This window comes from Pollachius pollachius (genome assembly GCF_949987615.1).
Source record: "Pollachius pollachius genome assembly, chromosome: 4".
NCBI classification, from domain to species: Eukaryota; Metazoa; Chordata; class Actinopteri; order Gadiformes; family Gadidae; genus Pollachius; species Pollachius pollachius.
Window position 1 is genome coordinate 22,802,465 of NC_136937.1, and position 14,866 is coordinate 22,817,330.

General features: G+C 41.7%; 1 protein-coding gene across 1 annotated transcript in view; it reads right to left on the reverse strand.

Moving 5' to 3' along the window:
• LOC307074392 (gamma-aminobutyric acid receptor subunit gamma-3-like) overlaps positions 1–14,866 on the reverse strand; it is a gene marked incomplete at its 3' end in the record, with an annotated part of 122,391 nt that overhangs the window by 10,753 nt on the left and 96,772 nt on the right. Inside the window, exon 7 of the mRNA XM_079734540.1 lies at positions 7,118–7,270. Within this exon, the coding sequence (XP_079590666.1) occupies positions 7,118–7,270 (153 nt within the window). The remainder of the gene's footprint in view (positions 1–7,117; positions 7,271–14,866) is intronic.

The window sequence follows — 14,866 nt, forward strand, 5'->3', positions numbered from 1 at the left end:
GAAAGGCTCACACAGCATCATCAAATGCTCCGTTGAAACGCATTGGCAACAAGCCGTTGCTAGAAATTAATCTAAATTAGTTGACAAGAGATGGAATCTTGTCCATTGGACCTTCAACCAGGGTGTATCTTGGGATTAATCTGTGAAAATTGTGCGTCGCTGGAAAAAAGCCAGCCCTAACCCTAACCCTGGGGGTCGGTGTGGGGGTCCCAGTTACGCCCTAGAATAAGGTAGTCAAGGCGGTAGGACCTTCCTATCTCAAAAGCTGTCTTTCAACCACATTCTGATCCACTAGGTCTTGCAGGCAACACTTCTGAGAGGCTTTTTGTCATTATTAAAGAGAGGCCTGATTCTCAGATATGAATATTGGATGGCTAGGTTGTAGGTCTGAGAAGAACTTCAGGCCAAAATCTTGCAAGCGAAGGGCTGGAATCCCTAAGTTGATGATTGTATGCGTCCTTTGAGACCCCCGTTGATATAAAAGAGACCCCAGTTCTGAGTTAAGGACAGTAACAAGTAAGCTATAGAGCTTACTTGTTATTGTCCTTAACTCATAACTTACCTATTGCATCACTTCCTTTAGGGCTTCGGCCTCCTAATTGATCATTGTAGTATATTTGAATGCCCTCTTTCATAGATATGACATCACCACCATTGGGGCACGGCAACAATTCTCCATATCCATATGGGGAGGAGGGGTGCTTGTGGACAGTAGGGTACACTAGACATGAATAGGAAGCTTGCAATGAGCATTTCAATCACCAGAAGTAGTCAATACACACTCAGGGGGAGGAATGACCTCTCACACAAGATCTCTTAATGAATTATTTCCAATAACCCTGCCTCGTTCAATCAATGAGCTTGATGTTTTGCTTTCACGAATAGGTAATAGGCTGTGTCACTACCAAATATGTCTGTGCGCATCTCTCAGAGTGACGTAACTAGCCACCAGACAGTGATTAAAAAATTAGTCAAGTAGAATTCAAAAGTTACTTATTAATTACAAGTCTAAACATTGGAAAATTGAAAGATATGATGGGGGGTCGATGGCAACCACCATAGCAACCATGACAGTCATGTGACATGGACGCAGGCCCATAGGCCAAAAAAATGTAGGCGTGTCATATGTTTAGAGCTGCTATTTTAATGTGTTTTCCGCTGTGGGCAGTTTTACTACAATCTGGTGTGGGACTTGGTTTAAGGAACATGGTTAGTTTCAATTTTTGAGGGGGTCTGCTCAAAAATCTGATTTATCGGATTGTTGTTTTGACGAATCCTGCGCAGCCCGCCCGCCCCCCCCCCCCCTTCTGAAGTCGAAAATAATCTCCCAATTTAAATGCATGGGTTTAATATTCAATAAATTAAATATTAAAATATTTATTATAAATAAATGTACAATTATTTAGTTATAATATTATAAGTAGACCATGTAGCTATTATCGTTATAACAAGATCTGTATCTGACCATTGACAATCCACTTCCACCAATCCAATCAACGAAGAGGGTTGTAACACCAAGTAACACGGTGTGCTTTTTCTATTGGGAATGTGGTTCAGGTATGGCAATATTTAAACATTCAGAATATAAAAAACTAGCCTATACATAGGCCTACAGCATATCATACATTTGACTTATAGAATTAGACTATTATATGTATAAGGTTATAGGCCGAATTTGGTTAAAATGCAGCCTCTGCTGGCCCACAACTAGATTGCCTCGTTGTCTGTTATACGCTTTATAAGTTAATTCTATTTAAATAGTTATAACCATGTAGGCCTAGCCTTTATTTTCGTGGCGTTATCATTGCATCCTTTCTCGTTACATCGATATAAATCATTATTATAACGAGATCTGTATCTGACCATTGACCATCCTCTCGGAAATTCTATGAACGGAATTCATATTGACGTATGGCACTATATCCCTATTCTCGCCGGCCCTTCTTGAATTTAATAGACCACTTTCGTTGCTTCGAGGAGGTCTGTTGGTCTCCGTATATAATAAATAAATATATATAAATATATGTATGTAAATAGGTATATACATACTTATTTATTTATTATATACGGAGACCACCAGACGTCCTCGAAGCAACTAAATAAATAAATATATAGGCCTATGTATAAATATGTATGTGTATATATATATGTATACATATATATATATATAAATACACATACATATTTATAGATATTTATTTATTTTGTCATATAGAGATGTTTATTTATTTATTTATTTATTATATACGGAGACCACCAGACCTCCTCGAAGCAACGAAAATGGTCTATTAAATTCAAGATCGGTGCATGGGCGAGAACAGGGATATAGTCCCATACCGTCAATATGAATTTCATTCATATATATATATATACGCTATGGTCATTTCACGGATCCCTGTGAGACCAGGTTGACTCGGTCGCTGAGAGGGGAATCTGTGTGTGTGTGTGCCACGGAATGTGAGTGTCATTAACTTGCATTGGAGCAAATTCCGTTGGCATATCACAGACAATTTAAGTGATTCCGTGAGGCCACCACGGATTTTGAATTAAGCGCCCGTGGTCGACTCAGTCGTTGTACGGGTATCTGTGTGTGGGCCACAGAATATGAGTGTCATCAACTTGCATTGGAGCAAAATCCATTGCCATATCACGGAAATTGGCGTGTTTCCGTGAGGATTCTACGGATTTTGAGTTAAGCGTCATTTCACGGATTCCTGTGAGACCAGGTTGCTCAGGAGCCTATAAACAGGCTTGGCTCAGGAGCCTATGAAGCAGGCTTGGCTCAGGAACCTATGAAGCAGGCTTGGCTCAGGAGCCTATAAAGCAGACTGGGCTCAGAAGCCTATAAAGCAGGCTTGGCTCAGGAGCCTATAAAGCAGCCCTGGCAGATTTGCTCACTTTCCTCCCTGGCCTGCAGACTGACATTTTGTGTCATTTGTGTTTAGTTGTATCACTTTCTACATTTCCTCCCATAAACTCGTCCACATGCACCCACACACTGCAGACATACTGATCTACTGAAGCATATTTCATGATTGAATTCTAGATCCTTTATTAAACATGATGTGTTTAAGTCAAGATGTGTGGTCTCCCTCTTATTGTTGCACACCGTTGAGCCACGTTTCAACAATAAATAAAGTTTGACTGATCAATTCACCAAGGCAAAAGATAGCGTTGCTAGCACTCAGCGAAGCGACCAAGTGTATACAGTTTGCTATGCAACTGTAAATAGCCGTGGCCTGGAGGAAATCGGACCTATTTACGTTAATTCGAACCCCCACATCAGCATCCAAGGATGGCAGCTCTGCACATGAACAGGACTGAAAGCCGTTGTTAAATACTGTTATTAGACTTATTTAACTCTCCTAAATCAGTCGTACACAGCACCATCCAACTTTTATCTGTGGACATGTTACAGTGTTTGTATGTGAACAAAGATAAGGGCTACTTGTACTGCAGTATCCACTGGTATTGCTGACAATGGCTGAACCAGGTAGAACTGGTATTGCTCATAATAAATAGCATCTAGGTTTTCAGACTTTTCATCCTGGAAGGTCGCCAACCCAAGCATGACATCATTTCCAGATCCAACTTCCGAGGTGAATGGAATGCAGCATTAGTTACAGAATCAGTCGGTCACAGCATGTGGGATCCCAGTTCCCGACATTCAAGCTCCCACAAGGCATCTGGATTTTGTTTTTAAAGCCATTATCAGGATTAATATCCTCAGCCAACATCAGCTCTGCAATGACTCTATACAGATTAAATATACCCTTTTAACGCACATATTTAGAGGCAAATGACAAGATCCATAGCAAGAGTGCACGTTAGGAAAGTAAGTCGAGTCTCCTTTGGAGTGATGGTGGGTTACCATCATGATTCCATTCTATAGCTTATATAGACAGGGGACGCCAAACCTCTCTGCTAAGAGAAGTTAGGCGGGGGGGTGTCCTGCTCAGGGACCAGGGTTAGGGTTAGGGTTAACCAAACCCACTCTACCTACTGAGCTACTGCCGCCAAGTGCACGTTAATATGCTCTCTGACGCAGACAGGTGGTCACCTACAGCTCCGGTGTCAGCAGGTGATGTGGATTGCAGACGGTGCGCTGCCTTGCTACTGATCTAGACCTCATTGTCACGTCATACCTGTTCATCATTGACAAGTGTCAGAATTCACTGGAAGCGACAGCTAATTACCTAAATAGTCAAATTCAATAATATCCCGTTGATATTAAAGGCCTTGTGAAAAATAACTAAGAGTAACAGTGACATTGTTGAATGTTACTTTTCTTATTGTATATAAATCAAATCTTTATATTTATTGAAAGCTTTTTCAATTGACAGTACAAGGACGGAAACATACAAGGACAGACCAAGAAGTACCAAATGGAACAGCTTCAGCAGTCGTTCCTGGCTGATTTCTGTTCAGTTTGCAAGAAAGTAAACATTCAATTAGATTCATATGCCTGGGGAAGACCCAGCCTGCGATCAAGGGTGACTGTCAGAGACCGAGCTCTTTAAAGGACCATGGCATGAAAATGTCACTTTATGAGGTTTTCTAACATTCAAATTAGTTCCCCTAGCCTGCCTATGGTCCCCCAGTGGCTAGAAATGGCGTTAGGTGTAAAACGAGCACTAAGTATCCTGCTGCGCCTTTGCAAAAAATGAAAGCTCAGACGCTTTTGGAATTTGGCCCCATATGTCGCCATAAGGGGCCATTTACCTCCCCTTTCTCTGCTTTGAGAATTTTGCCTGCCAATGAGACAATGAACTACAACCGTGCAAGCGCCACATGTGTGTGTGTGAATACACTCACTGTAAAGCAAGTGTTGTACACTTCTTTGTTATTTGGAAAACCGTTCTGCTGCAACATAAGGTAAGGTTTGCGTAAAGACTAGACTGCGTCGGGTTCTCTGACGTCTCTGGTACTTCCACAACGAGACTCTTACTGGGGATTATCTCGGCCATGGTTGAGAAAGAATTGGGGGAAAAGAATTTTGGCGGTAAAAAACTATGCGTTCATGGAAAGCTCATTGTGAGACTGGCTCGTAGAGGCTGTAATTCTGCACCAAGGCTGATTTCTTGAACGTCTTCATTAAAAACACAGGGCAAAGTGTATGCTTCTTATTCTGAGCATACCTCCCAGTCCGTCGCCCCTCCCACCATCCTATCTGCTTGATACCCAAAGCCTACTGGAGGGCAGATGGGGGGAGGACAGCACGCACATTTACAGTACACCCATCATACACACATAAAACTTTCCAATCCCTTCGGCGTTCAGGGCGAGCGTTACCAGCTGTGGTACGCTAATAGTTTGCGTGCGTTCAGAGCCTGAAAACGCCTCTAAAGGCCAGAAAAAATATGTAGAAGCTCGCCCGACGATTATGCTGTCTGACGAAGTTTATGGTGTAGCTTGTTGTGGATCCATTCTATCTATTTGTGTAGATCAAAAGAGCCTGAGTTGTACTTTAAAAACATTGTCTAGAGATTTCAGATTTCAAAGATTTGTCACCGTTTAAGACTTTAGAGAGTATAAAAACGCATTATATAGCGTAGCATTTTCCAAGGACATTTTTCAATAAAAAGTGGTAAAAATGCCCTAAAACAAAGGTAAACGGTTGCTAGTGAAAAAACATGAAGAAAGAAACTATTTCCGAGATTGAGAAACAGCCTTAGTCACATTCGGCAAGGAGTGTCTTTCTCTTACAAAACCTTTGATCAGCTTGATTAATTAAAATAAAATGAGACAGAGACTGAAAACACAAGTGGCCAGATTATCTATATTTTCATTTGCGAAATAAATGTAAGAGACAAAAACCTTATTTTCCTTGTCTGATTTTAAATATCACTGAAAATACAAAAACTAAACCTCAAAGGTTTGTAAAAACAAACAAACTTTGGATGCACCTTTATATCGTTTAGTGACATGGTAACAATTTCAAATGCTTAAAATATTGCCCTAACATTTCAGTCGACATAACCGGCAGGACGTTCGATGAGAAGAACTATATATTTCAAATGACATTTCATTTTATTGACACAGCCATGGCGACGTTTACACTATACCAATTTATTTTAAATGTATTTATTTGTCACATCGTTTTAAGTACGTTGAAGTTAGTCCATTTGATTCACACGCTGTATTTGACACAATTTTACCCGATTATTTGGAAATAAGCTCTTCTTACCTCAGTGTCCACATTAAAGCGGGAGCTACACTAACCATACACAGAACAGCCAGTGGACTTTAGGCAAGAAAATATTAATGAATCCAAACACGGGAGCAAATTAAACACATGCATTTAATGGTAACCAAACAGACTAAATATATCCATAACTAATTACTGCGTGCATGAGAAAGATGCCGGAATGTATCGTTTCTGTCTTATTTTTTACGAAATATAATCTAGAATGGCAGTCTGTGTGCACGTGGTCACATGCACGCACGCACACAAACACACACACACAACCCTCATAACTCTCTCTCTCTCACACAGACACAGTACATATGCATTTATTGGAGTGTGCATCTTTGATGCGCTTACACACACTCACATGAACACACACATACAGGGGTATTTCTCTCTCTCTCTCTCATCTACACACAATTATGCAGCATGCCCCGGTACCCACAAATAACCAGAAAAAATAGGATAAAACATATTGCAAATGAAATGGCTAAAATAAAACTACCACAAAAATAATATTAATGTTAAATTGATGAATTTAATATAATTAAATACAATACAATTAAATACATTAAACAGCCACAGTTTTAAATTATTAAAGGGATGTTTGATTAGGTGTCAATAAAGGTAGGTTTGTGTGTCTGTGTGTCCTTCCACACACACAGCAGACACACACACACGCGTAGTGTGTGTTTTCCCAACTTGGTAGGTGGAAGTGGTGGAGGCTTTGGTGCTGGCGGTGCTAGTGGTGTTGGGGTGGGGGTGTGGTACCTAGGGCGGGGCTAATGGTGTTGGGGTGGGGTTGGGGTACATAGGGCAGTGCTAGTGTTGTTGAGGTGGGGGTGGGGTACCTAGGGCGGTGCTAGTGGTGTTCGGAAAGGGTGGGGTACCTAGGGCGGTTCTAGTGGTGTTTTGGTGGTGTTCAGGTACCTAGGGCGGTGCGTGCGGGCGTAGCATCGCTCTTCAGCCAGAAGGAGACCCAGGACAGAACCACGGTGAGGATGCAGGGGATGTACGTCTGGATGGTGAAGTAGCCCATCCGCCGGCTCAGCTCGAAGTACACCGTCATCAGGACGTAGTCGCCTAGGCAGGGGTTGGAGGACACGGAGGGACACGGAGGACGAGAACGGAGGGAGAAGTTAGAGGGGAATGCCCATCGAATCAGAGGGAGGGAGACAGACATACTTTATTGTTTTTAGTTATTCATCGTCATTATTTTTTCCATGTTTGATTTTTAACTGCTTTCTTGGCAATAAAGCTGACTTGTATTTGAGTGACAGCAATAGGGATTTGGAGAGAGTGACAGAGAGAGAGAGAGAGAGAGAGAGAGAGAGGGTAATCTAAGGATAGAAAGAGAGAGAGTGTGTGTGTTTGATAAGGTATTTTTACACTGCCAAGCCGGTTCGGTAATGGCTTGGCACGCCCGGCAATTTCACTGCCTTGCCTGTGTAAAACCGAGGAGGTAAAATCCCCCGTCGTCACAGAGCCGGCTTTCTTGGGCCCCGTCCACACAGAGCCGATTTTTTGGTGAAACCCCATAAGTCTTTTGCGTTTCGGCCAACCGTCCAGCCGGAGTCGGCGAATCCGGTGCCCAAAACCGCACATTTCTGAAACCACCCAAGTTTCAAATCTACCCGGACCTATGCGGTTTCGTGTAAGGATTTGTGCGAACGCCTGAAACGCAAACAATGACGTCATTAGCCCCCCACCAGCTGGGGGACGTCAGAGTTGCATTGAATTTTTTATTTATTATTTTATTTGTATTCTTTTTGTAGCTTTAAATAAAGCCACTTGATGAATTTAATTACTAACTGTACATTAAAAAGTATTTTTGCTCAATTTAAAAGGTTGAATCTCCTCGTGACTGAATGTTTGTATACAGCGCGCAGGCTGTATGCGCGCAGGCTTGATGCGCTCCCCTTTTTTCTGTGGAGAACCAGCACCTTGAATATTTACTACAGCTTTTCTACAGCTCTATGCGGTTTCGCAATGACTCTATACGTAGATATTCCTGAACCGCATAAAACGAAACCGGATCGTTGTCGCCCGTTTCGGCTCCGTGTGGACGGGGCCTTGGTTCACTGGAGAAGGTGGGGCTACGCACGGAGATTAGACCTCTATAGAATAATTTGCATTCTACAAATGTTTTTTATTTTTTCTATGATTCAAGAGCATGCAAGAATGAGAATGCATCTGAGCAGGGACATCCCTATGAATTCCGCCCCCCCCCCAAAAAAATATTCAACAAATATTTTTGATTAAATATACAAATGTTAAATATTAAATATTCATTCATTTGCATTTTCTAATCATTCAATTTTGGGCAATATTGGGTAAAAATTGGGTGATAATTATCAACAGAAGAAAGTCCTGTTTCTGAATAACAACATGATAAACCTACTTACCTAGACTACTTTGCACATTTAGTTACACATTTACCTGGGTTATAGTAACTATAGACAGAAATAAGCTAATAGACTGGCTCCTGCAAACTTCTCAGTAAACAGGCTTCTGAATTCAACCCCTTGGGCGCTAACTCATTATATTCAGTCAAAATTATAAACTGATTTATTACTTAACTGATTGAAATATGATTAGATGTTGCAACCTGCACTGCAGGAAATCCACTGAAAAAGGACATATTTTCAGGTGCACAAATTTAATAGAAGACACGGTAAATACAGTAATCAGCAATCCAGTTAGAAAAAAAACAGGATTTATCAAGTTGTTAAATCCAAACTTGAGCAATATAGAAAATATAAATATGAAGAAAGTCAAACCTAATCACTCGAAAAAGTCAAATAGAATGGAAATCCGTTAACAATAAATTAGTCAACCTTAAATATTTGTGTTGCTGTAAATAAGATGTAAAACACCCCAAATGAGCTAACCGTGTTCTACAGTAATCAGCAATCCAGTAAGAAAAAGACAGGATTTATCAAGTTGTTAAATCAAAACTTGAGCAATATAGAAAATATAAATATAAAGCAAGTGAAACCTAATCACTCTAAAAAGTCAAATAGAATTGACTTTTTCAGTTAGCATTATATTACTCAACCTTATATATTTGTGTTACTGTAACTCATATGACAACAACCCCAAATTAGCTTAATAAATGTGTTCTATAGTCTTTGAAAGTTCACTTAAGGTTTTTTACAGATATTTCTACACTATATGAATTGTACGTGAACAACTTCATGAAAAAAGACATATGAAAAACATCATAGCTTTTTCCCAGCATGTTGCACTAATCATTTAAATGCCAAAATCCAACCGCTGAGACTTCCAGGTAGCAAAATCATTGATCAAATCCTTAAAGTCAAGTGACAGAGCCAGCTCATGTTCGATTCAGAGTATTGCAAGGCTGTAAACCTCTCCTGAGACATAGTTGGTCTCATACACACGTGGACAAAATTGTTGGTACCCCTCTGTTAATGAAAGAAAAACCCACAATGGTCACTGAAATAACTTGAAACTGACAAAAGTAATAAATAAAAATTTACTGAAAATCAACCAATGAAAATCAGACATTGCTTTTGAATTGTGGTTTAACAGAATCATCTTAATACACAAACTAATTAAACAGGCCTGGACAAAAATGATGGTACCCTTAACTTAATATTTTGTTGCACAACCTTTTGAGGCAATCACTGCAATCAAATGATTTTTGTAACTGTCAATGTAACTATTGCACCTGTCAACAGGTATTTTGGGCCACTCTTCATTAGCAAACTGCTCCAGTTGTCTCAGGTTTGAAGGGTGCCTTCCCCAGATGGCATGTTTAAGCTCCTTCCACAGATGTTCAATAGGATTTAGATCAGGGCTCATAGAAGTCCACTTCAGAATAGTCCAATGTCTTGCTCTTAGCCATTCTTGGATGTTTTGAGCTGTGTGTTTTGGGTCATTATCTTGTTGGAGGACCCATGACCTGCAACTGAGACCAAGCTTTCTGACACTAGGCAGCACATTTCTCTCCAGAATGCCTTGATAGTCTTGAGATTTTATTGTACCCTGCACAGATTCAAGACACCCTGTGCCAGATGCAGCAAAGCAGCCCCAGAACATAACTGAGCCTCCTCCATGTTTCACAGTAGGGACAGTGTTCTTTTCTTGGTATGCTTCATTTTTGCGTCTGTGAACATAGAGCTGATGTGCCTTGCCAAAAAGCTCCAGTTTTGTCTCATCTGTCCATAGGACATTCTCCCAGAAGCTTTGTGGCTTGTCAACATGCATTTTGGCAAATTCCAGTCTCGCTTTTTTATGATTTGCTTTCAACAATGGTGTCCTCCTTGGTCGTCTCCCATGAAGTCAACTTTGGCTCAAACAACGACGGATGGTGCGATCTGACACTGATGTACCTTGACCTTGGAGTTCACCTTTAATTTCTTTGGAGGTTGTTCTGGGCTCTGGTTACCATTGTTATTATCCGTCTCTTCATTTTGTCATCAATTTTCCTCCTGCGGCCACGTCCAGGGAGGTTGGCTACAGTCCCATGGACCTTAAACTTTTGAATAATATGTGCAGCTGTAGTCACAGGAACATCAAGCTGCTTGGAGATGGTCTTATAGCATTCACCTTTTACATGCTTGTCTATAATTTTCTTTCTAATCTCCTGAGACAACTCTCTCCTTCGCTTCCTGTGGTCCATGTTCAGTGTGGTACACACCATGTCACCAAACAGCACAGTGACTACTTTTCACCCTTTAAATAGGCAGACTGACTGATTACAAGTTTGAAGACACCTGTGATGCTAATTAGAGGACACACCTTAGTTTAATATTTCCCTATGGTCAAATTATTTTCAATCTTTTCTAGGGTTACCATCATTTTTGTCCAGGCCTGTTTCATTAATTTGTTTTTTTAAAATGATTCTGTTGAACCACAATTCAAAAGCAATGTCTGATTTTCATTGGTTAATTTTCAGTAAATTTTTATTTATTATTACTTTTGTCAGTTTCAAGTTATTTCAGTGAGCGAGTGGGAGCGGGGAGCACTACACAAATGCACACACAAACTACTTTATTTCGGATTTTTAGATGATATTATAAGTGCATGGACACACGGCATCTCACTTTTTCCACAATTCATTCACACACTCAACACTCACCACGACACAATTAAGGTAAAATACATAATAGACACCACACAGGTACACTTTTTGGACACCACAGTCACACTACAGCCCACTCAGATCTCACACACAAAACACTCACCATCAGGGTATATTTCAAACCCACAGACACACATGCACTCCTTCACAAGCGCAGTTACCACCCAAAACACACATTCAGGGGCATCATCAAGTCACAAATCACCCGCTACCACAGAATCTGCTCCCACCACACTGACCTCCACCACGCCATGAGCACACTTTTCACAGCACTTAGGACACGGGGTTACAGTAAAAGGTTTCTTAGGTCAATCAAAACCCCACCCTCCCCACCCTTCCCACACACTGCTCCATACACTACACCCGACTTCACACCAGCTACCCCACCATCATCCTCTATCAGACATCCCATACAACGCACACAAAATACCAACCAACCTCTAGGTACCCATCCCAACCCCAATCATCCTTCTCCTTCCCTACCCAAACTCGCTCCCTTTCCCCAGATTCAACCCTAACCCTTACCCTAACCTTACCCCTCCCCTTCTCCTAACCCTAATCTCTACCCCTTCCCAACACCTAACCCTAACCCCTCCCATATCCCTTAACTCTACCCCTTCCCAAACCCTAACCCTAACCCCTCCCCCTCTCCTAACCCCAACCTCTACCCCTTCCCCACACCTAACCCTAACCCCTCCCTTTCCCCTAACCCTAACCTCTACCCCTTCCCTAACCCTAACCTTAACCCCTCCCCCTCTCCTAACCCTAACCTCTTCCCCTTCCCCACACCTAACCCTAACCCCTCCCTTTCCCCTAACCCTAACCTTAACCCCTCCCCCTCTCCTAACCCTAACCTCTTCCCCTCCCCTTCCCCTAACCCTAACCTCTACCCCTTCCCTAACCCTAACCTTAACCATAACCTTAACCCCTCCCCCTCTCCTAACCACAAACTCCACCCCCCTTCACACACCTAACCCTTACCCACAGATTCCCCTCACTACCATCCTACCCTTCGTCCCCACCTTCTCCCATAGAACCCTCTCCATACACCGCAGCATCAAATCCCACTTCACTACCATACAGCAACAACATATACCACTACAAGAGTACAAAATAATTACTGCGTACAGGAAAAATAAAAATCTCAAAGATCTCCTGGTCACCTCCACCTTCACCTGCAAACCCACACAACCACCACCGTCTATCACACACTACTTCAAACCACACAAATCCATCACCAACCCACATAGCCACACCACTCTACATAACCTCCATCCCCCATGTATTGATTCCCCCAACATGGTCTACATCAGGGGTGTCCAAAAATTTTTGAAAGGGGGCCATATTTGAAAAATTAAAATACCTCGAGGGCCGAATGCCTCTCCCGTCATATCTTTGGACCATAACAAAGTCACATACAAATGAATTGCATTTCATCATTTTTATTTAACAATATGCAATAGTCTTCAATAGACTTCAATTTGACATAACAAATGCTAGAAGAAAAAAAGTCTCTTTCACAACTTGTATATCACACCACACAAGGAACAAGCGTTGAGGAATTGATGTCCAAGTTAATTTGAGAAGACATGTATGATTTCATGACTACTTTTTGACCAAATTCACATAAACTGTATCACAAGAATTGCACTCAAATAAAAATATTTTTAAAAATAATTTAAAAAAAAAAGAAAAAAGTATTTTCTTCAATTTCATTAACTCAGAACAATAGGAAACTAACAACAATTTGACCATAAAAAATGGACATGCAAAAAAATAAACATACAATAGGTCTAACAATTTGCAGATCACACCACACAAGCAAGAAGTGAGAAATAGCCCGTCCAGGTTAATTTCAGAAGACATATTTCAAATGACTACTTTTTGACCATAACAAAGTAACATGAACTGTACAGTCAAAGAACAATAGCCTATTGTATTTCTTTAAAGTGGCAGTGTAAGCCACAAGGTGAGAATAGGTTTCTACAAATTAATTCAGTGTTTCTTTCAGATCTGTTAAATGACAAAAATAGAAGGTAATGAATCCTGTGAAGTCAAGAAGTATATTTGTCCATGAAACTTACATTTGACCCACTCAGAAACTTCAATTTAACATTTTACATGACAGAGAAACAGGCAACTTACTGATACTAATGAGAGGGGTGATACTGAGATCTGGATTGCAGGACACGGGTCAGGTCTGGCTTGACAGCAGTGGTTGAGATGCGTAAAATGTCACGCAGGTGGGCGTCAGTTAGTCTGGACCTCAAGCAGTTCTCAGCTGCAGCGCTGACCTGCAGCTGAGCGATCTCACGTCGGTGTGATAGATAACGTCTCCATATTCCGCATCAGTGTCGAGTAGGAACCGCTGAAATTGGCGGTGGTGCAGCGACTTGGAGCGAATGAAGTTAATAGTCTTTACCACCGGTTGCACAACATTTCACACATTTAGCGCAGAGGACCTGTTGGTGAATTATGCAGTGTAGTTTAACAGCGTTGCCTCCCTGTTCGCTGACTTTTTCACATATCAGTTTTGATAAGCCCCTGTGTTCCCCAGCCATAGCGGGTGCGTTATCGGTAACAATACCTCTAACTTTACTCCACGGCAGTTTAAAGTCATCAACACCTGAACAGACAGAGTCAAATAAATCCACTCCTCTTGTCTAGCCTTTTAAACTTTGGAGGTCCAGCAGCTATTCTGTTATGTTCATTTCATCATCCACTCCTCGCAAAAAAAGAAGTAACTGGGCAGTGTCAGACGCGTCTGTGCTTTCATCACAGGCTAAAGAAAAACAGTCAAAATTCACTCCCCTGTCACCCACTTGCCTTTTAACGTCCGCTGATAATTCTTCAATTCTGCGGGCCACGGTGTTGCGCGCTAGACACATATTAGCAAACTCTTGCTGCTTTTCAGGGCAAATGTTATCCACCATCTTCATGACACAGTCTTTGACAAACTCGCCCTCTGTAAAAGGCTTCCCGTGTTTAGCGATAAGCATCGCCACTTCATAGCTGGCTTTGGTGCTGTTTTCTACGGAGCCCCGAGCCCGGGTGAAGAGCCGCTGCTGGAAAGCTAAACCAGCTTCAAGCTGCTTTACTTTTTCTGCACGGTCGCTCCCTGTGAACTTGTTGTATGCATTAGCATGGGTTGTCTGATAGCGTCTCTTCACATTGAATTCTTTTGCAACGGCGACACTCTGTTTGCAAATAAGGCAAATTCAATTTTTTCTGCTTTCAGCGAAGAAATATCTAATTTCCATCGCTCCTGGAAGCGACGGTCCTCTTTATCGACCTTCCGCTTTTTAGCTACAGCAGCCATGATGTAGGAATACGTCCATGCAATTGCTAACCCTTATTAGCCTACCTGTGGGGGGAGGGGTCAGGTTAATGGGGTCGCGGATGTGGCTAGCGCCAGAATGGTGCTGCCACAATGTGGTGAAAAGAGAAATTGCAATGGTGGCGGGCTGGCGGGCCATAAATAATACATTTTCGTAAGGGAGCCGCGGGACATATAAAATATAACTCTGTGCCAAGATTGGCCCGCCGGCCGGACTTTGGACATGCCTGGT